The sequence below is a fragment of the Geotrypetes seraphini genome, chromosome 12 (assembly GCF_902459505.1).
Source record: "Geotrypetes seraphini chromosome 12, aGeoSer1.1, whole genome shotgun sequence".
NCBI lineage: Eukaryota > Metazoa > Chordata > Amphibia > Gymnophiona > Dermophiidae > Geotrypetes > Geotrypetes seraphini.
The window spans coordinates 99,582,137-99,610,093 of NC_047095.1; the positions used below are offsets into that span (position 1 = coordinate 99,582,137).

At 41.8% G+C, this 27,957-nt stretch overlaps 1 protein-coding gene across 1 annotated transcript in view; it reads right to left on the reverse strand.

Moving 5' to 3' along the window:
• Nucleotides 1-26,758, reverse strand: part of LOC117346165 (vomeronasal type-2 receptor 26-like) — a 38,454-nt gene extending 11,696 nt beyond the window's left edge. The window contains exons 1-2 of the mRNA XM_033915569.1: nt 26,582-26,758; nt 23,438-23,564 (exon numbers count right to left, since the gene is read on the reverse strand). Of these exons, the coding sequence (XP_033771460.1) occupies nt 23,438-23,564; nt 26,582-26,758 (304 nt within the window). The remainder of the gene's footprint in view (nt 1-23,437; nt 23,565-26,581) is intronic.
• Between the last annotated feature and the right edge of the window lie 1,199 nt (nt 26,759-27,957).

Sequence of the window (27,957 nt, forward strand, 5' to 3'; positions counted from 1 at the left end):
TCTGGTCAATATTCAAATCTTGTTGGTCCCAGACTCTTGTTGTCTTGCTTGCCAGGGTCTCCTTTCTCCGTGCTAACCATCCGTCTGCCATCTCTGTCCTCCCCTTCCGTTTCCCTTCCCTCTCCCGGAGATCTGGCATCTTTCATTTTTTTTGTCTCCATCCACAGATTCACCTTTTCTCAACTCCCCACCACCCCAGGATCCACCATCTCTCCCTTTCTGTTCCCAACTATCCTCCTATCCAGTATCTCTATCCCCCCTCCACACCATCCCCTGTTTCCAAGTTCTCTCCCTTTCTGTTCCTTCCCTCCCTAAATCCCATTATGCACCATCTCTCTCCCACTCCTCTGTTTTTAGACCCATTATTTCTAACCCCCAAAGTCTGGCATATGCATGTATCTTTGAACCCTCCCTTCCCTCTCTCCTTCTGTGTACTTTTACACCAGGACCCCCCTCCCCCGAAGGTCTGTCCCCCCTCTGAAGGGCTACACCCCACCCCTGAAGGCCTACACCCTCCCCAAAGGATTGTACCCCCCACCCGAAGGTCTGTCCCCCTCTGAAGGCCTAAACTCCATCCCTGAAGGCCTGCACCCTCCCCGAAGGATTGTACCCCCCACCCGAAGGTCTGTCCCCCCCTGAAGGCCTGCACCCATCCCGAAGGCCTGCACCCACCCCGAATGCCTGCCCCCCCCCCCGAAGGCCTGCACCCCCCCCGAAGGCCTGCACCCCCCTGAAGGCCTGCACCCCCCCTGAAGGCCTGCACCCCCCATCTGAAGATCTGTCCCCCCCTGAAAGCCTACACCCCCCCCGAAGGTCTTTACCTCCCACCCAGTGGTCTGTCCCCCCCTTAAGGCCTACACCTCCCTCTTAAGGCCTACACCCCACCCTCTTAAGGCCTACACCCCCCAGGAGGCCAGAGGGGAAGCAGGACATTGCAGCAATTCCCAACTGACCCTCCCCCCTCGCCCTCTAAAGCAGGAGCCGGCTAGCAAGAGGAAGTTGCCGATCCTGCTTTAGGGGGGGAGGGTCAGTTGATGATTCGGGAGGCCGATTTTGTGGTTTTTAAAAAATTGATTCGGTCAGAAAAAAAACAAAACAATAAAACCACCGCCAAGCAGTCCAGCGATACTCACCCTCAGTTCCTGCCTTAATTGCAGTGTCCCACACGGCTCGGGCTCCCTTTCTTGCTTCTACCCAGCCGGAAACCGGAAGTTGCTGACCAAGCTCCAACAGCGATGGGGTGTGTGGCCGTGGGGGAATGGAAGTTAAGAGAGAGGGCTCAGGCAGGATCACTTCGGGGACTCGCGGAAGCCTTGGAGTCGGGCCATAGCAGGGAAGTTCCCGGGCCATGACTCCAAGGCTCGAGCACCCCTAATGAGCTGGCACCCGGGGCGGCCCGCCCCCCCCTAGGTACGCCACTGTCTGAAAGACTTCTGAGGAAATTAGAAAATCATGGGATAGGAGGTAATGTCTTATTTTGGATTAAGAACTGGTTGAAAGACTGAAAACAGAGTAGATTTAAATGGTCAATGGAGAAGAGTAAATAGTAGGGTTCCCCAAGGGTCTGTGCTGAGACAGCTGCTTTTTTACATATTTATCAATGATCTAGAGATAGGAATAACAATTGAGATAACCAAAGCAACTTCATCTACTCTTTATCTCCTCTAGAAATTACCAGATATCTTCTTAATGTAATATGTTTTTTTGTAATTCTTTTGTAATCTGCCTTGAACCACAAGGCAATGGTGGAACAGAAATCTCTAATGTAATGTAATGTATATTTGCTGATGACCCAAAGTTGTTCAAAGTCATTAAATTGAAAGAAAACTGAAAAGTAGCAATGTATGTATGATTGGGAGACTGGACATCAAAATGACAGATGACATTTAGGGCTCCTTTTATCAAGGCGCGCTACGTGGTTAGCGCGTCGGACATTTCATCAGGCGCTAACCCCTGCATCAGCCTAAAATCCTAACGCCTCATCAATGAAGGCATTAGGTACTCCGCGCGTTAAACCGCTACCGTACCTTTGTAAAAGGACCCTAAGTGATCCAATCTGCTGTATTACCTCCCCAGGAATTTCCTATAAATGTCCCCACCCAAGTTGGCCTTAAGTTACTGTACTGTCCGGTCTTGTCATTATGCTACTGTATTGTATGGTATGGTATTGTATTGTATTACCAAATGTACATAATGCGAATATTGGCTTGTAACCCGTTCTGAGCTCCTGAGAGGTCGGGCTAGAAATTGAATTAAATAAATACATAAATGTGCAAAGTGATGCATTTGGGAAAGAGGAACCCAATCTATAGCTACAATATGCAGGGTTCCATGTTAGGAGTTATCACCCAGGAAAATGATCTAGGTGTCATTGTTGAAGACATGTCAAATTCCTGTGCTCAGTGTGTAGTAGTAGCTAAGAAAGCGAACAGAATATTAGAAATCAGGAAAGGAATGGAAAACAAAGAAGAAAATGTTATAATGCTCTTGTATTGCTCTAAGGTACATCTTGAATACTGTGTGTAGTTTTGCTCACAGTATCTAAGAAAGATATAACAGAATTAAAAAAGGTACAGAGAAGGGTGACAAAACTGAAAATAGGAATGGGATGACTTCCTTATGAGGAAATGTTAAATTGGCTAGGGCTCTTCAGACTGGAGAAGAGTTGACTTGGGGGAGATATGATAGAGGTCTATAGAATACTGAGTGTAGTGGAAAGGGTAGATGTGAATAATTTATTTACTCTTTCCAAAAATACTAGGACTAGTGAGCAAGTGATGAAGCTACTAAGTAGTAGATTTCAAACAAAGCAGAGAAAGATTTCTTCAAAGTATAATTAAACTCTGGAATTTGTTGCCAGAAAATGTGGTTAAATCAGTTAGCTTAATAGGTTTTAAGAAAGGTTTGGTTAATTTCCTAAAACTAAAGTCCATAAGCCATTATTGAGATGGATTGGGTTAGTCCACTGCTTATTCCTAGGATAAGTAGCATAAAATCTGTTTTACTACTTGGGATCTTGCCAGATACTCATGGTAACAGGATAATGGGCTCAATGATATTCAATATGTCCCATTACATCATTTCTTATGTTCTTATCAACTAGAGAGCAAGAATTGGAATGCCAAAGTAAGCAAGTTTTGAGAAGGGCGTGAACGCTGGAATGTTAAAAGATAGAAAGCAGAGAGTAAGGATAAAGGGCCAGTGCTGTATGTGGGAAAGAGATACCTGAAAGCAAGTGGAATGTTAAGAATTATAAGGAAAGGCTAGAGTAGCTAGGGCTCTTCAGTTTGGAGAACAGATGGCTGAATGGAGATAAGAAAGAGGTCTATAAAATACTGAGTGGAGTGGAATAGGTGGATGTGAATCTCTTGATAACCCTTACCAAAAAACATTTTGACTAGGGGGTATGAAATGATGCTAATTAGTAGTAGATTCAAAATAAACCAGAGAAAATATTTCATCAATGAATATGTATTTACAGTCTGGAATCTGTTGCCATAGAATGAGGTGACAGCAGTTAGCTTAGCAGGGTTTAAAAAGGTTTGGATAATTTATTAAATGCAAAGTTTAGAAACCATTATTAAAATAGACTTTGGGGAAATCTACTGTGCATTTCTATGATAAGCAGCATACAATCTGTTTTACTATTGGGATCTTGCCAGGTACTTGTGACATGGCTTGGACACTGTTGGAAAAAAGATACTAGGTTTGATAGAGCTTTGGCTTGCCTCAGTGTGGCATTTCTTATGTTCTCATGTTCTTAAGCATTTTCCTTGAGTAGTAACAGCAGGGCAGATACTGGATGGACCATTCAGGCTTTATACTTACTGCATGTTAATTTTTTAACCTAACTTACCTCCCTTTTGCAAATAAGTCCCCATCAGTTTTGCAAGAATGGGAGAAAATATTTAGATTAGTGAGCTCACAGTTTATACTGTGGGCTTATAACAGTGGCTGAGCCATCCGAGGGTTAATTGGGAAGGGATGGGATGGGGGGATTATGGATAGAAGGATTGTGGGAATAGGGTGGATGGCTGTATATTTTAAGGGGATGCTGGATTGAGTGGGTGGTTGTTGTGGTAGTGATTGGTTATGTAGGCAGGACAGATTGGATTGGGTAAGGCAAAGGGGGTGCTGGTTGGTTGGTAAGAGTGATGAGAATTGGTGGTTTTATTTTATTTTGGATGGGAGGGAGTGTGGGAGGGTGTTGGTAGGATTGGGAGTTAAATTGCTTACATTTGTCACTGTTAATCTTTTGTTGTTGGGATGAAATTTTCCTTTTACCTTGTGGTATTGCTGGAGTTCTTCATGTGCTGTCAGTCTTGTGGTCTGGTGGTGAGTGTGTTTTCTTCTTCGGGAGTTTTGTTAGTGGTTGTTTTCCTGCTGACTCGCGGTGGGTTGTGAAGCGACAGTGTGTCTGCTGCTGCTTGCAGTGCTGCAGAGGACTTCCGGTTTTCTATGGCAACAGACCAATGTCTTTATGTAGTGTGTTGGGTCCGTGGTGTGGTTTTCTGGGTGAGTTTATGTTCTGGTTTGGGGTTTTATGTGCGAGCGTGAAGGGTGCTCATTGAGGCATTTGGGTAGGGAGGTTTGCGAGTTCATGTTGGGTAGGTTTACAGTGAGCATGTGTGTACTAAGGTGCTAGGAGCTTCTTCAAGTGGAGTCTCCACCTCTTTTGGTTCCTGCAGACCTTTTGGTTTGGTCGAGTGCGTTGAAACCTTTTTGGTTTCCCGGTAGTAGGGCTGGATTTGGTACCTTTTATTTCCAGTTCAGTTCTGGGCGCTGTGACCGGGCAGTGTGTAAGTTCCGACATAAGTGTGCAGGTGCTCACCCGGCCTTTCATTGCCTTTCGTTGGAGGTTGAGGCCTGGGAGCCTAGAATCCTGGGTTCTTTGCTGGCAATGTCCCCTATAAATATGGAGCCACTTGGAATTGGTTGGGTGCTTACCCTGTGGAAGATGCTGCACAGTTGCTTTGAGAGGGTTTTAATGGTGGTTTTGATATCCCTTTTGCGGAGCTACTCATTTCGCATTGCTGTTGTAATTCTTCTGTACAGTTGCATGAGGATGTTATTCATCAGGAGTTGCAGAAGGAGTTGGAATTAGGTAGGATTGCTGGCCCCTTTTCTTCTCTGCTGTTTTCTGATTTGGTTGTTTCTCCTTTAGGTGTTGTGCCCAAAAAGGAGCTGGGCAAGTTCTGATTGATTCATAACATGTCTTTCCCTTTAGTGTCAATTCTTTCATAGACCCCCCTTTTTTGTTCTGTGCAGTATACTTCTTATGATGTGGCCATTGTGATGCTTTGTAGTTTAGGTTTGGGGCTCTTTTATCAAAGGCTTATATTGAGTCTGCCTTTCATTTACTTCCTGTTCATCTGGCTTCATTTCACTTGCTTGGGTTTAAGTTCAATAATCACTTTTATTTTGCTAAGTGTATGCCTATGGGCTGTTCTGTTTCCTGCTCTTACTTTGAAGCATTTTCCACTTTTATTCATTAGGTAACTGAACAGGTTTCTGGTTGTGGAACTGTAGGTCATTATTTAGATGATTTTTTGTTTGGGGGTCCTGCACAGTATTCTCAGTGTGCGGATTTGGTGGTGGCTTCTCATGCGGTGACACAGATTCTGGATGTTCCTTTAGCCTTGGATAAATTGGAAGGGTCTTCTACTCTGGTTTTTCTGGGCATTGAATTGGATTCTTTTCGTATTTGCGCTGCTTCTTATGTGGCTGGTTGTGGGGCTTCTCCTGCCTTGCTGTGTTAGATTGGGCACTGGTGCTCTGCTTGTTTTCGGCACTATGTGGTTTTGGTTGTGATTAATTTTTGCTGCTTCAGTTTTTCTTGCAGATACCTTGCTGCCTGATCACTGTGTATGGTTGTGTGGCCATTCCTACATCTTCTGGGTGCAGAAACAAGCACAGGAATCTCATTGGGGACTGAACCTGGGCCTTGTCCATCATGAAGTGTGAATTCATTGGTTGGGCTTGCGAAGAATACTGTGGGAGGCGAGGCATTTTTCTTCCCCTCAAGTGATTGTTTTGCATGTTGAGGGGAATGATTTATGGGGGGTTGAAAGGGGTAGATTTGATTTGATGCATGAAGCGGGACATATTGTCTATTGCCAGTTTTTTTTCTTGCACACGTTTGGTATGGTCCTGCCTCATTCCTCATCAGGTTTGGTGAGATGCTCGATGGGTGGAAGGCATTGAGTGTCTTAGGAAATGAGTCAGTTCTGAATTGTCTCAGTTTATAAGTTCGCTTGGGGGTTTGGTCTTATGTCATGACTTAACTTCTGTGGATTGTCCTGGTTTGTATAGCTCAGATGGTGTGCATTTGTCCAACACTGGACTTGATATTTTTCTTAGTTCTATACAAGATTTATTGGAAGTTTGTTATAAAGGGCAACATTGGCGCAGCTTTAGGGGGGAAGTAGTAACTAGCATGGCTGTCACCACTTGTGGTAGAAAAAGGATGAGTATGGGATGAATTCAGGAAGAGTGGGGATTAATAAAGTGATGTATTAATGTGTTGGTATCTGCTTATGTGCGAAACTGCCATGGGTAGTGGCAGGACTCTGCAACACCATGAGGCTTGCTGGGGGAGATTGGGTTGGGAATGTGAGGACTTTGTGAGATGGGGCTAGTTCGACACCGAATAGCTCTAGTATATGAGATGTTTAAACTATTAATAAATTTATACTGTAAGGATTTTAATGTTGTATAACATTGAATTATTGATAAGTTTAATAAAGCTGCAGCCCATGTTTTGCCATTAATTAGGTGTATTGTGGTTTTTGGTATGGATGTATAATTACAAGGATTGGTGTGAATGCCAGTATTATAAGCCCTCTTGGAACATGGCAATTTTCATTTTGTTATTTTATTAAACATTTATATAATGCCCAAAAGTAAGTTCTCCTTGGTTTTGGGAGAGAATCAAGATGGCGGATGGCAGTTAGCAGAGCTCTGATCACTCCAATTTCCTTTCCTGATTACCTCAACTTTTTTGTGATGTTTCAGCTGTCTTGTTGCTTCTTTTCATTCTTCTGTTCTTTTCCTACTGGCCGGTATGCCTCATTCAAAGAGGAAGGGAACTGTGAGAGCCATGAAAACTTCAGCTCTCACGTCTTCCCCAGATCAGCCAATGCTCCAACATTTCTTTGGGCGGCAGACCCCTGCTGAACTTCGGCCAGCCCAGCATGGATCGACTTCCACTGGAGATTCAAGGGAGCACTTGAATCTATGAAATCCTTGACATCTTTGTCTCCATCGATGATTTCTGCACCCCCATGTCCAGCAGGGGTGCAGAGTGGAGACTACAGCTCCAGGAAAGAGGAGGAGTAAACCCTGGATCTGAGTCTGGGAGGAGCTACACCCTTTGCTGGAGACCAGGATCAGTAGAAGAACTCTGTGGGACTTGGCATGCCTGCAGCAAGTCCTGGCATTACACTTGAGACACTTTTGGAGGCCATAAAGAAAATGGATGAAAAATTTGGGAAAACAGCTCACAACGTTGAGGTGCTAGTGGCTAAAGTGGATGATTTTTCCTTGACTGCAGAAAAAGTTAAACAGGAATGTTTAGATAAGATTTTGACTGAGTCTACTACTTTAAAAAATTATATTTCTTCGGTTATTAAGGAACAAAATTTGCTCGCAAAATTGAATAGATTGAGAATTTCAACCGTCATTTGAATCTTAGAGTTTTAAACTGTCCCAAAATACCAGCTGAGACACCAATAGAGGTCTTTAAAAAGTTCTTGATAGAAAATTTGAATTTTCCTTCAGACCAGATTCCACCAATAAATAAAGCATACTTCTTACCTATTTCTAAAAAGAATTCTGTACCTAACGGTATTCCTTCTGGTGAGAAAGTGGTCACTGAAAATGAGCTACAAAATCTGATGGCAGTTCTGGAGAATTCTTTTTCTGAAGTAAAGGAGAGAGCTACCTTGATAGTAAATTTCATCTTTGAACAAGACCTCAATGCTATTATGAGACTGTTTTTCAGAAATTCTTTTCTGTGGACAATGCATATGGTTATATCCTGATGTAACTAAAACTGTACAGGATAGATGAAGACAGTTTCTAGCTATGAGAGATGAAACGAGGGGGTTGGGTGCTTCTTTTATATTGGCCTACCCCTGTAAATGTATTGTTAAATGTTTTCTTCATTCCTGATAATATAAGATCTTTTTTGGACCTCAAGGGGTTAATCAGTGGTGAGGGAGGAGGCTCCAAAACTTGAAGACCGAGGGAAATAGCCATATTATAGAATATACCTTGAAAAGATTCTTATAATTTTCTCCCTTTAACTTCCATTTTCCTCTCTCACAGACTGTTGTGGTCTAAGGAAGAATTAAATTCCATTTTTTTCTTCTTTAATGTTGTTTCTTGAAGCTTTGTTTAAGTTTGGATATGATTCTTAATTTCTGTAACAAGTAGATTTACTTGTAATTTATGTTAAATTAATAAAATTAAAATTAAAAAAAGTAAGAACATAAGACTTGCCAACTCTGGATCAGACCCTGGGTCCATCAAGTCCAGTGATCCGCACACGCAGAGGCCCCGCCATGTGTACCCTGGCATAGTTTTAGTCCCCTTATCACTGTATACTTCTCAAGGGAGATGTGTATCTAATTTACCCTTACCCGTATCACTCTATGCCACTCTTAAGGAGATGAAACCCCAGGCAATAATAACGTGGGTTTGAATGAAGAATATAGTCATATATCAGTACAGCCTCAGTAAGAAGTTACCTTACCGATTTGCCAAACTTCATTCTATCTGGCTTAGATAATACTTTTAGGTCCTCAGCGGGCCACCACGCACTCAAGCTATTTCATTGTGTGTGGCTTTATGCTCCCATTCCTCATCGGACCCAGTAAACATTTTTATAAATATTTTAAAGACTTGATTTAAATATTATTTTAAATATATGCTAAGGATACTTAACTTTATGCGTTCGACGCATTTGCATGATGGTTTCTCTGAGCCCCCCCCCTTTTTTTCATATCGGAGGGGCAAGACTATTGGGCAGGCTCTGATTAAATCTGATAGTATAGGCACGAGGGCAGCACTCACTGGGCACACTACCTGCCACCAATGCCAATGGTGTAGCCTAGCGATAGAAGGGCTCCAATGGACTGATACGACCTGCAAAACCACTAGAGTTGTCTATATTATAGTTTGCCCATGTGAACTTGTGTATGTGGGGCGAACTAAGAGGGCTGTCAATGTGCGTTTGAATGAGCACAAGTCACGCATTAATACCGGGGCCATACTAGCCCCTATAGTTCAGCACTGGGTGGATAAAGGGCATGGCATCCAACACTTGAAATGGAGAATTATTGACAGTATTAGTGAAGATGAACAAGAAGGGGATTGGGAGGGTAAACTGAACTTACTTGAACAACGATGGATCTATCATCTGAATACGGTGGTCCCGAATGGTCTAAACAATGAGCTCGAGTGGGGCTCTTTAATATAACAAGTGATCCCGGGGGTTGACTATTTCTTTCATCCATGTAATAGTAATAAGTTTGCTAAATAATTTAATAAAACTCTAGTGATTCTGACGTTAGTCCCTGACGTCATTGTCGGGGTTACGCATAAATCAGCTGACTTAGAGCGTGACCGCCATTTCGTTTCTGACGCAATGGTGGAGAGAGCTGTATGAATGGTGAGAGCAAAGTATTTTAACGTTGAGAAGATTTAAGTGAAGTATGTTAGTATTTATATGCTGGGTTAAGATATTTATGAACACTTGTGTGTGTTTTATATTCACTTAGGGAGAGGGAGCCTTGATAAAGCCCTTGGAATTATACGGGCGAAACATGTTGGCGATTGCTGTTCCCTCCTGACTAGCGTCGAACGCATAAAGCTAAGTATCCTTAGCATATATTTAAAATAATATTTAAATCAAGTCTTAAAAATATTTATAAAAATGTTTACTGGGTCCGATGAGGAATGGGAGCATAAAGCCACACACAATGAAATAGCTTGAGTGCGTGGTGGCCCGCTGAGGACCTAAAAGTATTATCTAAGCCAGATAGAATGAAGTTTGGCAAATCGGTAAGGTAACTTCTTACTGAGGCTGTACTCTTAAGGAGATGTGCATCTAGTTTACCCTTAAATCCTAGAACGGTGGATTCTGCAATTACTTCCTCTGAGACAGCATTCCAGGTGTCCACCACTCGCTGCATGAAACAGAACTTCCTGATATTCGTCCTGGACCTGTCCCCCCTCAGCTTCAGTCTATGTCCTCTTGTCCGTGTCACATTGGACATTGTAAATAACTGATTTCCCTGCTCCATTTTGTCGAATCCTTTCAGTATTTTGAAAGTCTCAATCAGATCCCCTTGTAGTCTCCTCTTCTCAAGGGAGAACAACCCCAGTCTCCTAAGTCGTTCCTCATAGTCCAGGTTCTCCATACCTTTCACTAGCTTCGTTGCTCGTCTCTGCACCCTCTGTAGCAGTTTTATATCCTTCTTTAGGTATAGAGACCAATGCTGGACGCAGTATTCCAGGTGTGGTCTGACCATGGCTCTGTAGAGCGGTATTATAACTTTCTCTGATCTACTCTGATCTTTCTCTGATCTACTCATAATTGCCTTCTCTAAGTTCTCCTTCAGCTACCAAAACAGAAGGTGTGTGTTTAAGGCAAAATCTTAACAATTCTACTATAGACGTGATCAGAATATGTTATATTGTGGTGATGGTGTGGCTCTACTTAATTTCCATAAGACAAGATTAATGCATTTTTTAATTTCAGGCTATCTCTGTCCTTTGACTAGACTGTGGGTCTCAGTTTTCATACAAATATAGAAACATGATGGCAGATAAAGGCCTAATGGCCCATCCATTATGCCCTTCCCCATCATTATCTTCTCTTCTCCCTGAGATTTCACGTGCCTGTCCCATGCTATCTTGAATTCAAATACAGTCTTCATCTCCACCACCTCTACCAGGAGGCTATTCCATGCATCCACCACATCAAAGATAAGGAGGGCTCACGATTTTTTTTGTTCAAGCATCTATTTTTGCTAGTTATAGGAGTATAGTTAGTTATATTGATTGTTTTTACTATGTTATCCTTAGACATTATTAAACTTGCTAACCACCCTGGCTTGCATAAGCTTATACAGCATTTCTATGATAAATGGGTTAAACATACTTCTAAAAAAAACCCCCAAAATTCCTTCTCTGATTAGAAATGGCCAGAGGAAGGTTCTATTTACTGGAGTGACCTTGTTACCCTCCACACTACTATTATAAATGATAAAAATGGTAAATCCTAACTAGAACATTTGGGTATGTGGAAACTATGGTGCGAACACTGCCATGATCCTCCTATCTATGACCCTATTCCAGATAAGGACCAGACTCTTGTCCAAGAAACACCTACTGATATCAACCCTCCATACCAGCAGGATACAGCCTGCACAGATTCTGATATTTTGAATTCACCATCTTACTCTCACATTTCTCCACACTTAGCTGACCCAGCCACAGGCCTATTACCATCTCTGCAGCCTCCAGAAGGCAGTTATCTGCCCCTAAACTGCAACGCTTTAACCTGGCCTCTCTACCCTCTATTAATCCTACATCTGCCTATAAAATCAACGGCGTCGTAGATTTAATGCCTGTTAATGGCCGTATTAGCCCTGATTCTTGTATTTCTGACAAGTATCCTAAGGAGATTGACCCTTATGATAGTGATTGCCCTAATAGTCACTTTAAAGTCAGGGAACCTAATCCCTCTCTATTCCACCCAGATCCATCTGCCCCATTACCTCCCCAAGTGCAGAACTCTTTATCACAGCCCGAAGTGTTCTTTGATGAACTGAAATATAATCAGTGGCAACAACAAGAATCTCAGTGACAGAAAGATATGGAGGAACAAGATCGTATTGATCAGGAAAGACGTAGACAGGTGCCCAGCACCCAGGAGAGGAGCGTGGGAGCCCTTGCTCCGCCCCTCCCCCGGACCGAAACCAGTCTTCGGGAGCCTTGAAAAAGGACTCCCCAACGAAGTGCAGCCTTTTTCAGCTGCCCAGCACCCAGGAGAGGAGCGTGGGAGCCCTTGCTCCGCCCCTCCCCCGGACCGAAACCAGCCTTCGGGAGCCTTGAAAAAGGACTCCCCAACGAAGTGCAGCCTTTTTCAGCTGCCCAGCACCCAGGAGAGGAGCGTGGGAGCCCTTGCTCCGCCCCTCCCCCAGAACGAAACCAGTCTTCGGGAGCCTTGAAAAAGGACTCCCCAATGGCGTGCAGCCGTTTGGCGTGCCGACGAAGGTGCACAACAAAGGCACATGCGCCTTAGTGAGCGCCTTTGTGAAGCGCCGACACGGGAAGCGCCCCAACGCAGCACAGGGTGACTAGTAAATCTCCACCACAGTAACCAGCCACCACAGTAACCAGTCTCAGCAGGACTCCAAACAGCCTCAAAAGTCTCCTAGCGATAAGTATAACCAAATAACTATTAACCTCAATAATTTATACTGACTTAACATAACCATACATGACACTGCTTGGCTAGGTTTAACTGCATGACTACACAAACCTCCATGCTACTACAAACCTGCATGATTTTTGCCTGAATATTGTGAAGTTTAATAATTGCCTAAATACTGTGAAGTCTATAACTGCACTGCCTGACTAGGTGAGAGCACAAGACTACACGAACATACACGATATTGCGATCCTGCTTGTCACTGCATGAATACCGTGAAGTTGCATGAATATTGTGAAGCTTTATCATTATTATTATTGTAAAGTTTTATAATCAGCCTCATATTCATATTTGTACTGCGTCTCTACTATCACCAAGGCCATATCTGTTTCACCCATAGCCAAAATGAGGGCATCAAATACCACACAGATAGTATTATGCATCATCTACCTAACTTACTATAGATGCCAGTGTAACGACGAAAGACTCCCTGAACAAATCGCAATCCACATCTCCTGGCAAAGGCCACTCAAACAGACAAAACCAACTCCCTCTCCTCAAACCCTTTTTAACTGCTCAGAACTCGGTCCTTTTCAAATACCCGCAGTAAACCCTAAATATAAAGCATCCAAACAACACAGAAACAAGACCAAAAACAAAAAAAACTTAAAACAACTGAAACATATTGAAACCCCCACCCCCAAACAATACAGGAACTTCAAAGGATACTATCTCAACGCCCGGTCGGTGAGAAATAAGGCACACATCATACATGACTGGATAGAACACAAAAACCCGGACATCATATTCCTAACCGAAACATGGATGATCTCAGACACAGATGTCATTATGAAGGAAATGTTACCGCAGGGCTATAAAATCGTCCCAATAACTAGAAGCTGGAAAAGAGGAGGGGGCCTAGCGATAATCCTACTTTGACTTCACCAGAATGGACTCAAAAATCACAGAAGATCTGGAAATCATCACCTGCAAAATCACCAACCCCGAACTGGAAGAATATCTAATAGCCACACTATTCTACATCCCCCCCAATAAATGGTCAAGTGCAAAAGAAGAATTCTTTGAATACCTTTCATCCAATACCATAAAAGGCCCATACAACTTACTTCTGGGAGACATAAATGTTCACCTAGAGAAAAAGGAAAAACCGGAAGTGACAGAAATCGACTTGTTCCTAAATACCCTGGGCTTTGAAATTCCTGACAAAGAGGAAACACATGAAAAGGGACACCAACTGGACATCGTCACTTTTTCCCACAAAGACCCCGACGCAAAAAAAATACAATACCATGCAGGAAAATGGGTTAAGAACATATGGTCAGATCACTATACTTTCAATTTTGAATTATGTTGGCAAAAGAAACACTCAACAGCAAAACATATAAACAAAACCAGTTTGAAAAAAACAGTCACCTGCAGAAACATCACTAATCCAACAGAATTCTGGACCCATTATGAACTACACCCCAAAATAGAGGAAGAGCAAGACTTCCCCACTAGATGGGACAAATTCACAAAAGACACACTAAATCAAATAGCTCCTGTTCAATCATACAAAAAGAACACAAGGGCATCAAAAGAATGGTATGACGTCGAATTATTAGCCCTCAAACAAGATCTCAGAAAATTGGAAAGAGTATGGCAAAAAACAGACAAAGTGGAAGATAAAATTAAATGGAAACAAAAAATGAAAAATTACAAGAATCGGATCAAAGGAAAGCGTTATAACTGTTATGCACAGAAAATAGGAACAACCAATACAAACAGTAGAGAACTATTCAAACTAGTAAGCAAAATAACAGACAGCACACAGATACTACAGAACTATCACGATCAAATCCCAGAGGTCTCCACCCTAGCCAACCACTTTAGGAAAAAAATCACCGACCTCAGAGCCTCAATACCCCCTCCTCCACCCAATCTTGAATTCAACCTCAAAACGCAGAGTAGTGAATCCAAAGGCGATATGAGCTGGAACCACTTCAAGCCCCCAGATTGGAATAACTTCCTTGCACTCTTCAACAAATACTCCAAATCAAATTGTCTACTAGATGAATGTCCATCTAAGATCATGCAAGATGGAATACCAGAATTTAAGAGGGACCTATTTAACTGGGAACTTACTCTCTCAAAAACGGAACATACCTGGAAAATATGGGACACATCCTAATCACACCCATACCCAAAGACCAGAAGATCTCGCTCACACTGGCGTCCAACTACAGACCCATAGCGAGCACCCCCTTTTTCACCAAAATGCTGGAAGGGCTGGTCAACTTGGAATTAGTAAATCACTTAGATAAGTACTCTCTCCTAAATGATCACCAATCTGGATTCAGAAAAGGATTCAGCACTGAGACAGTCCTAGGCTCTCTCCTTAACCACCTATACAACCTTTTCAATCAAGGTTCCAGCGCCTTGATCCTACAGTTAGACTTCAGCAGTACCTTCGATCTCGTGGACCACGAAACTATGTTTAGGTGCCTCGACAAAATGGGAATATCAGGAAGAGTGTGGACCTGGTTCCAAGGTTTCCTAACCAAACGATCTTATCAAGTGGTCCTTGAAGAAAATTACTCTGAACCCTGGAAAAGCCCCTCGGGACTCCCACAAGGATCCCCCCTATCTCCCACCTTGTTCAATATATACATCTCTTCTCTAGGCCACCTTTTACAAAAGCTTAACCTAACTTATTATATATACGCAGACGACATCTCCATACTAATACCAATAACAAATGTGACCTCAACCAACTCAAAACATATCTCCTCCATCATGCTCGAAATAGAAAAATGGACTTTAAACTTCAAACTGAAATTAAACTCAGAAAAGACAAAGATTTTCCTTGCTAGCCCAAACGAGAAAATCTTCGCAACTACAATATATGTAAACGGCCATGATCACCCAGTACTAAAAACCATAAAAATACTGGGAGTCACCCTGGATACCCACCTGAACCTGACCGAGCACATAAACTCGGTGACTAAAAAATGCTTCTTCATCCTTTGGAAACTGAAAACCATAAAAAAATACTTCGACCCGCTATCCTTCAGAATATTGGTACAATCACTGATTTTATCCACCCTGGACTAATGTAACATTGTCTACTTGGGAATATCTAAAAAAAATGTGAGAAAACTGAGAATAGTTCAAAATACGGCCATCCGTCTAATATTCGGACTAAAGAAGAGCGATCATGTTAGTCCATTCTACAAATTCCTTCATTGGTTACCAATTGAAGCACAAATTCTATTCAAATTCTCCTGCCTCTGCTATAAACTAATCTGGGGACTGGCCCCCAGCTATCTACTACCTCACTTCGAATTCCACTCCTCTATTAGGCCTACCAGAAACCGTAACCTCTTTACTTACCCAAATATCATAGGCTGTAGATATCGCACCTTCTTTGATAGAACATTCAAATTCCAAGCAGGTAGACTGCAAACTTGGACAGGCTACTTCACTGATGCCGCCAGAGAATCATATAGTATCTTTAGGAAAGAACTAAAAACCACCTTGTTTAAGAAATTTATAACCTAACCAGACTTCTCCCCTAAAATCGGAGCCTCCTCCCATCCCAAGGAGTCCGTCTACCCTCTTCTGCCAAAATTTCTATCTTTAATTGTTACCAGTTTTTCCCACTGGTGCCCGTCCTTTGTTCAAATGTACCAAGTTAATAACTTACTTCTCATCAACATCTTATGTTATCTTTTTCACCTTCGCAGCCTTGCACCTTTGTAACTCAAAGCGCAATCTCCTTTCTCTTCTCCTACTTATGCTCTGAATATCGTCGACTGTATAATGCTAGTTTATATTAAGGCTTTCAGTAGTATGAGATAAACCAGGCACTTATCTTAATGGCCCAACGGAGGCCCAACCGTTTTGCTCAACGGGCTTCTTCAGGGGTGACGATAAGAAATAAAGAAATTGACATTATATCAGTATGTTAACGACAAATAAGGACATATACATTTTAATGTTATGACTGCTGATACTACATATTAAGATTTTGTTTTCAAATTGTTGCTAGCAAAAATACACGCAGCCTTACCGCAGGCAAGTTATACATTTTATTAAACACAATTGTATTTTATTGTTTGTCTTGATGTTCGCGATCTAATTTAGCCTTTAAAACAATATTTCAATGTGCAACAATTGGCTTAAATGGTTTTTGTGTCCTGTTTAAACACGGGCACCATCTTGTTTTCAAATTGTTGCTAGCAAAAAAACACGTAGCCATACCATAGGCAAGTTACAAATTTTAAATACAATTGTATTTTATTGTTTGTTTTGATGCTTGCGGTTTCATTTAGCCTCTTAAAATAATACATAATTATTAGAATATCTTAATATGTAGTATCAGCAGTCATAACATTAAAATGTATATGTCCTTATTTGTCGTTAACATACTGATATAATGTCATTTTCTTTATTTCTCTTTTTTAAGAACTTTTGAGCAAAGTCTGTACCGGCACTGTATTATCTCTTATCGTCATCCCTGAAGAAGCCCATTGAGCGAAACGGTTGGGCCTCCGTTGGGCCATTAAGATAAGTGCCTGGTTTATCTCATACTACTGAAAGTCTTAATATAAACCTGCCGGTTTAACTTGCTCTCTAGTGATTAGAGAAACTTTGAATCACAATATTTAAATATTATTATATTATATACTATATATTGCATTATACATAAAAAAAGAAAAATAAGCATTTTAAATAATCACACAGGGGTTTTGGATCGGTGATGAAAATCTAACCCCGATTGGTTATAACTTTATTGATTATGATCTAGGGGTTTTTTGAGATCCTTTTTCCTCTGTTTTAAACACATTATACATAATATAAGTGTTCCACACGTATTGGTTTGAGTCACTCATTTTTAGACACTTAAAAGAGTTTCCACTTACTTTTCAGTCTGACTCAGTAGTGGCAATTCTTATGTTCTTATGTTGAAAAATACGTCCAAATTTATTTTCTTTTCGAAAATTGTCTAACTATACGTCCTGCCGATCTGATCGTCCAAGTCGCTAAATTGTCCATCTTTACACCACATTTTAATCCAACTTTTTGTCCAAGTCAAAAATGTCTAGAATAAGCCCTGTTGGATGTGAGAGGGGTCTGCAAAGTGATGGACTGAACACCCAGACATGGCACTTAAATACTGGGGTACCTTACAGGGCACTGCTGTAAACTTCACAAAAAGAGTGCCATGTCATCATCTCACTAAAGCTCCCATATAGGTCATGGTGAGCCCCCCAAACCACTTCCAGAATCCCCTAGACCCACTTATCTACCACCCCAATAGCCCGTATGGCTGCAGGAGTCACTTATATGCCAGTACAAAAGGGTTTTGGGGTGTATAGAGAAGTGCACATATTTCAGTATCAATGCAGTGATTACAGGGGCTTATGGGCATGGGGCCTCCTCTCTATGGGTCCCTAACCCATCCCCAAGATGACTTAAGCTGCCTCTGTACAGGACGACTAGGCTTTCCTATGCCAGGCTGCCAGGTGATGATGTTCTGAAGGCTGAATTTTACAGGTATGATTACAATTTTTATGGGGTTGGGGGGGGGGGTCGGTGATCACTGGGGTAGTGTGTGGGGGTCTGTATGATGTGTTTGCTCTGTTGTAAAACTTTCGGTTATACATGCTGTATGACTAAGTCTAAGCATGCCCATGTCCCACATAACTCCTGCCCTCAACACTCCTCCTGAAATGCCCCATTTAGCTGTGGTTGTTCAGTGGCATTATGAAGGCCTAGGTCATTTAGAAATACATCCAAAACCCGGTTTGATTATCGGCACTTGGATGTCTTTCATTCTACAAGAATTATGCAAATTGCTGGGTATCGAACAGAAGCTCATTACCATTTACCACCCCACAGGGAAGCAGTTATGCTGAGAAAGTGAATGATTTTCTTAAAGTGGCCTTAGTACCTCCACACGATGACACTTCTGATGATTTCCTGGCCTAGTGTCTCTTTGCAATTACTGATCATATTTTCCCTTACTTATACTTTCACTTTTGACATTCTGACACCACCTGAAGCTCCCTTACCTGCTGCTACTCCCTCACCACATTTTCCCCCATGCACTTCATGTATCTTTCAAACCAAAACTGGTTCAGAGATCACACGTACACTGATGTACCACAAGCAATATGCATGCAACTCCACTCCTACTGAGTGTGAACACAATATTAATAATAATAATAATAATAATAACTTTATTTTTGTATATCGCCATACCCAGGGAGTTCTAGGCGGTTCACATCAATTAAACAAAACTTAATAAGAAATTACAATAAACTATACTTACAAGTAATGAAGATATTGGAACAAAAATTAACAAGAAATTACAATTGATCATAGTTGCAATTGATCATAATGAGTAGGTCCTTGGAGTTAGTGAGAAGGGGGAGATCAAAAAGAGGGGAGGAGGGGACCGGGAGAGTTGGGTCGTTTGAGGGGGGGGAGAGGGAAATGGAAGAGAGGGGATTAGGGATATTGAGCGTGGAATAAATGAGTTTTGAGTATTTTTCAGAAATCAAGGTAGGTGTGGGCCATGAGCAGAATTTGGGCTAGCCAAGGGTTCTGTTTGGCTGCCTGGAAGGCGAAGGTTTTGTCTAAGAACCTTTTGAGGTGGCATAGTTTTAGGGAGGGGAAGGCGAAAAGATTGATTCTGCGGGAGTTCTTTTTGTTGCAGTTCAGGTTGAAATGAGGGGTGAGGTAGCTCGGAGATAGCCCAAAGGCAGTTTTGTAGCAAAAGCACGTGAACTTGAATAGGATTCTAGATTCAAGGGGTAGCCAATGTAGTTTGTGGTAAAAAGGAGTGATGTGTTCCCATTTGTTTAAGCCAAATATAAGGCGAACGGCGGTGTTCTGGATAAGTTTCAGTCTCCTGATGGTTTTCTTCGTAGAGGCCAGATAAATGATGTTGCAGTAGTCTAGGATGCTGAGAATGGAGGATTGTGTCAACAGGCGGAATGAGGTGTCGTCGAAGTATTTTTTTATGGTGCTTAGTTTCCAAAGAACTGAAATGCATTTCCTGACCATAATATCAGTATGTTTCCAGGGATAGATGTTTGTCTAGGGAGACTCCCAATACTTTTAAGGTTTGTTTGAGGGGGAAGGCCATACCTTTCACTTGGATTGTGGTGTCTTTGATTTTGTCGTTGGGGGTAGCTAGGAAGAATTTTGTTTTGTCAGGATTTAATTTTAGTCTGTGGGATAGCATCCAGAATCTACCATATGTGTCCATCTCTACCCGAGGAAACAGCTGTCTGCTTTGACCTACAAATGACACCAGCTTATGCTTGGTATATACGCTCCTGTGATAACTCTCAGGAGGGTGGATTCCTTTGCAGATACAATAAGACATTCAAGATTAAACAATCAAATGTTTTTTTAAATTCCTCCTTCCACATCACCTTTGATGCATGTTGGCTTATAGGCAGACAAAAAATTGGTGATCATAAATGTATCAAATATACACCCAGATACTCCCGACTGAACAAATACATAAGCCTACAACACTCAAACAACAAAGCCTTTTATTGGTGTAGCTCTTGGAACGATGTTATTGCTGCAGCCTGGGCACCCAAAAATAAGGCTTAATCAGGAACCTCCATCCAATAATTGCCATCAAAATCAAATTCAACTTTGCAATCTGGTAACATTCCATGTGTTGGACCCTAAATCTTTCCTTACTCCATGTCGTTACCAGATTGGTATTGAGGATTCCACAAAAGACCCTTATGGGTACTTTGAAATAGGAATTAGAATTATGAATTCTATCACTACCCACCAACTTCCTCACACTGAAGAAATTGAACACAACATTGAATATGGCTCTGCAGCAACCAACCTTTTTCTCATGTTAGCTGAAACAATTGCCTAGACACTGAACATTACTGATTGCTATGTTTGTGGAGGAACCCACATGGGAAAGCATTGGCCCTGGGAAGCAAAAGAAGTTGATCTGACTCATCTTCCTTTATAGTGAACTTTACTAGGACTCCTTTATTTGTAGGTTCCCCATGGGTGCTAGAAGCCCCAATTCTTCCTACCCACTGTATTGTTAGACCACTTCCTACCCACTGTATTGTTAGACCTGGCGATTTTGCTGCAGGTTGATCCACTTGTTTGCATACATATACCTGGGACAGTGAGAATTCTTGCTGGATAACTTGGCCCAATGGAACAAAAAGCTTCTATGATGTGTTTCACTGGCTTCTAAGTAATACCCAGTACCCCAAATTACTTGATGACCCCCTTAAGTCAGAAGAACTAGCCTGCTCTGGATGGCCTATAATGGATATGTAGAAATCAAGCCTATACCTGGCTCCCTAAAGACTGGACAGGGTCATACACCCTTGGAGTAATTAAGCCAAGCTTTTTCTTACTCCCCCTTAATCATGGAGAAGCCTTAGGATTCAAAGTATACAAGTCTAGAAACAGAACCAAACGGGAGGTAAAATAGGTGACTGGAAAGAAAATTACTGGCCTCCTGAATGCATTATTAAGTACTATGGCCCTGCCACTTGGGCTGAGGATGTCATGTGGGGGTATATAACTCCTGTTTACATGTTAAAACGAATAATCAGATTACAGGCTATAGTAGAAGTCATCACTAATGCAACCTCTTTGGCCCTTAATGTATTAGCTAAACAAAATGATTAACTCCATAATACCATCTACCAAAACTGTCTAGCCCTTGATTACCTCCTGGCCTCTGTGGTAAATTTAATTTCTCAAATTGTTGCCTCCACATCGACAAGATTAGCAAAGTTGTTAAAGGCATTACAGATGGTATGAAAGATATTGCACATGTCCCAGTGTAAACCTGGAATGGCATAAAGCAGGTTGGTTCAGTTCCTGGTTCCAGGATATTGGAGCCCTTCACCCAATTCTTATCTTTCTTGCAATTATCTGCCTTATCTTCTTATGTATTCCTTGCTTTTTGCCTTGTTGTGTCAAAAACATTAAATCTACTTCAGAGCAGGTAACCAGTCAACTCTTGCTTTCTCATGCATATTATGAAACTCTCCCTTTCCCTGATGGATCTGATTATCTCACTATGCTTCCCCATAGAGCTATTAATGAACATCCCCTCCTAGGCCTAGAACTTGAGGTGGGTACATGCGCAGAAACACGTGTGTAATCTTTGAGTTTTCATGAATCCTTTTTCTACTTAGTATCTTGTATTATTGAATTATGATCAATTGATGCATTTTCACTTATATACAAATTTGTGATTTACTATGATTTATTGTGATTTTATGAGTCCTAATGAAGAAGGTACACTATTAGGTTGGGTGGAAATGACAATTGTCTTCTTAATTGTACTAAGCTTGATTCTTGTTTCTCTCCTCTCCTCTGACATGGACAGAACCTTCAGAACAACAATGAACATACCTTGCTTCTGATCATGGTGAAGCCTCTTCAGGTTTCAAGAGGGGAATGAGGGAGAAGATCCTCATGAGAATGAGGGTGAATACCCTCATGAGACCCCCAGAAGAGACATTCAAGAGAGGCATTGTGCTTCTGAATTGAACTCACACAAGATTTATGAACAGTGTGAAAAGCATATCTTTCCCTGTCAGCACAAACAAAATGTTTTTAAAATAATTTCATCTTTGCCCTAGAAGCTGTCTGCTCACTCACATCTGTGACAGCCCGAAGATGCTCATATTCTCATTACATACCCAGAATGTGGCATGTCATCCCCTCATCCATAAGATCACTAGACAGTCTTTGGAACTTCAGAAAAGCCGTGAAAACCTTCCTCTTTACAAACCCAGCTCCTTGAAGACCCACATCTATACCCCAGATGGATGGAATCCCAAAGACACCACCTAAATTACCAAACGGAATCTCGCTAAAATTCACTTGCTACTGCAAATATAACCTGAATTATTACCACATTCTCTAACAACAAAGATGCACCCACCTGCAAAGAAAAGCTATTTCACTTCCTAGTATATCTACACTGAAAATTCTGCAATTTAAACCACCCTATGTCCACTAAATCTGTATTTGTAAGTCTAAATGTTATATCTATACTGTAATTGCTATAATCTATACCCTTGTCCATGCTGTAAATGCTGTAAAGTCTATGTCTCACTAATATTTGTCCTATCCATAATATGAATGTACTCTTGTAACCCATTCTGGGCTCCTTTGAGAGGACAGGCTAAAAAATGACTAAATAAATAAATAAAATGTGACAAGTGTTGGATATTCTATTCTGGGACTTTCTAAGAAATGCTTGGGTCACCGAAAACCATATAACTCCAGGTCAGGATGACATGGTCAACATGAACCACAAGTGAAATTTGCTGAAAATTTACAATCAAGCTTAAGAGGGAGGGGGGCCCACTCTCAGGGATTATTGACAGTATTAAAAATGTATTGTCAGGGAAAATAGAGAAGTCATATTTGACACCAAGTGGCACCAAGCTTCATTATGACTCAACTGCAATTATGTATACCATCCAATCAGTAAAAATGACAAGTGTGACAATCCAATAGCAAATAATTTTGTAATTAGTAATCAGGTAGCACTCTTAACCACAGGCTACTGTTTGGTTATAAATGGTCCAGCTTAGTTCCTTAAAAGGTAGGATGGATTGGATAGCACATGACATACTGGTACTCTGTGCTTATCTTCTGTTAGCCTAACTGCTGTTTATATATCCTGATTGGATGCAATTTATTCCATGTAAGCTGACTTTTGTTCATTACTAATAAACATATATTATATACAGCAATTTGGTTGTCGGTGTGAGGTCATTCACTGGTAGGCCTGTTGATGGGAAGGGAGGAATCTTATCAGGAAAAAAATAGTCCCACCCATCCTGTGGAGCAATCAATTACACATTTTTGAGACTACATCCCTCCCTAATTTCAAGAGCAAGGACCATAATAGATACCCTAAATTTATTTGTAACTCTTGTGTTCCATGATATCACCCACCAGTTTGGTTGGAGATCTCTCCCTCTGCACACGGAATACAATCATAACAGCAGATAGGTTTTCCTTCCTTGGGTAATTTTCTGTAACCAGGATGGCAACTTGGATTGCATCTGAACTGTGGAGGTTTCTGAGGATTGAGAAAACATGTTGGGTAACTTCATTTGATAATAAATGGCTATTTCTAAAATGGAATGCTCATTTTATTGCTTTATTTTTCTTTATTTGTAAATTGTCCTGGTCATGTGTAACAGCATATTTCATGCTTATGAAGGCACTTGTAAAAATACCCCAAAAGTTTTGATTCTTATTAGCACATACAAAAATTAGACCAGCCTCAGATCAGATGTTACAACTTTCAGGGAGATACTTTTATAAAGGCAAATTAATCCCTCCCCCTGCTTTTACTAAACCATAGCATGGCTTTTAGCTCTGGCAACAGCGGTAACAGCTCTGATGCTCATAGAATTCCTATGATCATCAGATCTGTTACCACCGTAACCGGCACTAAAAAATGTGCCATGGTTTAATAAAAGGGGGTGGTAAATTATTTAGTAATATTTAGAGCTTAATGATCTAAAGACAAGTTATATGAGGATATAATTGGACATTCATAATTCATCACATTAAAAACAAAAACTGCAATGAAAACAAACTTTAAAAAAGAGAACAGCCAACAGATTTCAAAATAGGAAAATACCTACAAATAGCATCCTGCCCCCTCACATCCTACTTGCTTCCTGAAAAAGAACACCTTCAACTTTCAGAGTGGAGGAGTGGCCTAGTGGTTCAAGCAGCTGCCTCAGCACCCTGAGGTTGTGAGTTCAATTCCCATAGCATTTTCTTCTGACTCTAGGCAAGATGTTTAACACTTCATTGTAATAGGAACAAAATAAGCTGTAGTTGTTATGTGTCATCAACTCATGCGTGAGTCCTAGCAACATGATTGTAACCAAAGAGAAAAAGCAGCATATCAAGTCTCATACCCTTTCTTTCTATTTCAAATGAGCAGGAAGTGTGTTTCAACTGCATAGGCCGATGTGCCCATAACAGTTAATTACTGCCAATTACCCCCAATAATTGATAGTTTTTAATTGACTAATTACTATGGGGCTCATAATCAAAAATAAAAAATGTCTAAAAAGTGGCCTAAATAGGTACTTGGACAATCAAAAAGCTTGATCGTCCAAGTACCCATAATCAAAGCGGGTTTTAGACGTATCTAAAACCAGCTTAGGCCTTCCCCTGCCTCTAAACGCATAGAACAAAAAGAGGCATTTTTAGAGGAGGGGAAGGGGCGGGAGTTGGGCCGACCTAGAAATAGGCATACAGCAAGTATAACCAAAAGTTTAGGCAGGTTGCCTAGTCGGCACTTATACGTTTTGACTTAGACCAAGTGAAAACAGGTATAAGTGCCAAAAAAGGGGCCGCTGAGCTGATCACTGCAGCTCAGCAGCCCCAGCAACCTGCCTACTACAACTATTGCTGCAGGAGAGATGGCTCATCTCTCCTACCATGATGGCGATCGCCCACCCCTTCCGAGCTGCGGCACTTCGGGGTGAGCATCGTGGCAGAGCATCTCCCCTGCCGGCTATCCTCACCCTGCAGTTTGGGGGAGTGTGATCACCATCAAGGCTGGAGAGATGAATCATCTCTCCTGCAGCAATCAACCCTCACCGTGACTCGATCTGGGCAGGAGGGAGCCCAAGCCCTCCTGCTCAGTGACATCCCCCTTAAAAGATCAGGCAGGAGGGAGCTCAACCCCTCCTGCCCAGGTGATCCCCTATACCCCACCCCACTAAGATCTGGGCAGGAAGGATCCCAGGCCCTCCTACCTCGATGCAGCCCCCCATGACCACCCCCTAAACCCATGATCAGCCAACCGAAAACCTCCCCCCCACCCACCCACCAACCCACAAGACCCCCCCTGAGCCTGTGACACCCCACCCCTGACACCACCATACCTGAAAAAAGTTGACTGGTTGGAAGGATCCCAAACCCATCCATCCGGCAGGCCCAGGCCCATCTATCTGGTTGGCCCAGGCAGCTCAGGCCCTACCTGTGGGTGGGGTTTGAGGTACCTGGACCAATCAGTCCTTATGGCCCACCATTCTGAAGATGGTGGGCCTACCGGATAGATGGGTTTGGGACCCGTCTGTCCAACTTTTTTCAGGTATGGGGATGTTGGGGGTGGGGTGTCATGGGGTCAGTGGGGGGATCTCACGGGTCAGCGAGTGGGGGAAGGTTTTCAGCTGGCTGATTGAGAGTACGGGGTGGTCATGTGGGGCTGCATCGGGGCAGGAGGGCCTGGGATCCATCCTGCCTGGATCTTAGTGGGGGTGGGGGAGTCTCGCTGGTCGATGGGTGGGAGAATGTTTTCAGTGGGCTGATTGAGGGTATGTGGGGGCGGTTGTGGGGGGGATACATCAGGGAAGGAGGGCCTTGGATCCCTCCTGCCTAGATCTTAGTGGGGGTGAGGGATAGGGGGGTCACCTGGGCAGGAGGAGTTTGGGCTCCCTCTTGCCCGATCTTGTATGGGTAGTGTCACTGGGAAGGAGGGGTTGTGCTCCCTCCTGCCTGATCTTGTTGAAGGGGGGTTGCCTGGGCATGAGGGCTTGTGTTCCCTCCTGTCCGGATCATTGTTGTGGGGGGGGGGGGGTCACTGGGGCAGGAGGGCTTGGGCTCCCTCCTGGCCAGATCATTGTCGGAGGTGGATTCTGTAACCGGTGTTGTTTTTGACAGACACCGATTATAGAATCCAGCTTTTAGATTGACTCCTCCTTCGCCTAAAAGCTATTGTGTTGGGCGTTTGGGACTTAGGTTTTTTTTCATTGATTATATGTCTTAAGTGTAGACTTAGTGGTAGTCTGGACATTTAAACAGCTGAATGTAGAGGCAGGCCATTATTAAAAAAACCTCCTCCTTTCTACTTTCAGCATTTAGGGCCTTAGGCCTAAAAGGGACTTAGATATTTTTTTTTTTATTATGCCCCTCCACATGTATAGATCTGGGATCAGCACCCCAATTTAAGTGACCTATATAGAATCTGGAGGCCCATAAAGCCAAAATACACTATTCTTTTGACTATTTTATGACAAGTTTCATGATACTCATTTGAATCTGCACCTCTGATCACTTAAATCTCACCTGAGTGAAATAACTCTCCCAGATGATCACCTTCTCATCAATGACGAAATCCTGCCCTGGGGGAGCATGAGGGTTATAATGTCCAACAACTTCATAATTCCGTGTCCCATCAGGAAGAAGGATTACATTCAAGATATCATATCCAGTGGCGAGGTCTCCATTCTTATCCATGTACATCTCTTCCCCCAGACCGTTCTTAAAGTGGAAGTTCCTCAGATAATGATTGAGCTATGTGGGAAGGGTTAAATATTCAGTACTGCCATGTTAAACAATTAATTTTAAGCTACAATACATAAAACATTCATTATAACTATAATGAACTAATTTTAAAGCCATTACCAGTGGTAAAACACTCTCCATTGCCTCCCACTGACAGTCAGACACAACCTTGAAGTACGGACCATTCTTCTGAAGAAAATAACTTGAAAGTGACACCAATGGCAGATAGATATTTTCTTGCAAAAACATCAAAGTCATGATTTTGGAACCCCTGCATTGGATTGTTTTACTCTACAAATTGTATAAATGGATGAAAAGGAATTTAATTTTAGTTCCACTGGTTGGAATGTGAGGACAGTTTTAAGGTATTTGTCCCGTATATGATAATAGTAACAGACACAGGAGAAAATAGCTTCTCACACCAGAGAAATGAAAAGAACAGCAAAGGCAACCTCTGTGTTCTACAGTATTTTTATTCATTCACCTAAAGATTCAACATGTACATGTTTCAGCCTTAATGACCTGCATCAGAAGTCTGGGCACACTCAATATGATGTTACGCTAATGAATCCTAAGGTTAAATAAAAGCAAAAAAATCCTACTTGTTGTATTCTCAATAAAGCTAGTGATAAGACATATCACATATTTAGACACTTCACACTTGTCAATCCACATAATTATGCTCCATTGTCTGTTTTTTTTAAATTCTTTATTCATTTTCAAACTTACAATAAGTGTGACAATATGTCCAAACAAATTAACAATAAATATATCACTTAATCATCAATGGTATAAATAATATGCTCTTATCTCCCATCCTTCCCACCCTTTCCTATCATATAATCAATACCTTATACAATAAGTAACAATAAAATTACCCCCCTCCCTCTCTCACAATTGAACTTGTAAATTTAAGGGAAAAATGTCATCTAAGTACAATACTTTGTTAATGGCTCCCACACATCTTGAAATTTCCTGAAATATTCGCGCTGTATTGCAATAAATCTCTCCATTTTATAAACATGACATAAGGAATTCCACCAAAAATTATAATTTAATCTACTCCAATTTTTCCAATTATTCGTAATTTGTTGAATGGCAACCCCAGTCATTATAAGTAATAATTTGTTATTATTTGTAGAAATCTGACATTTTGC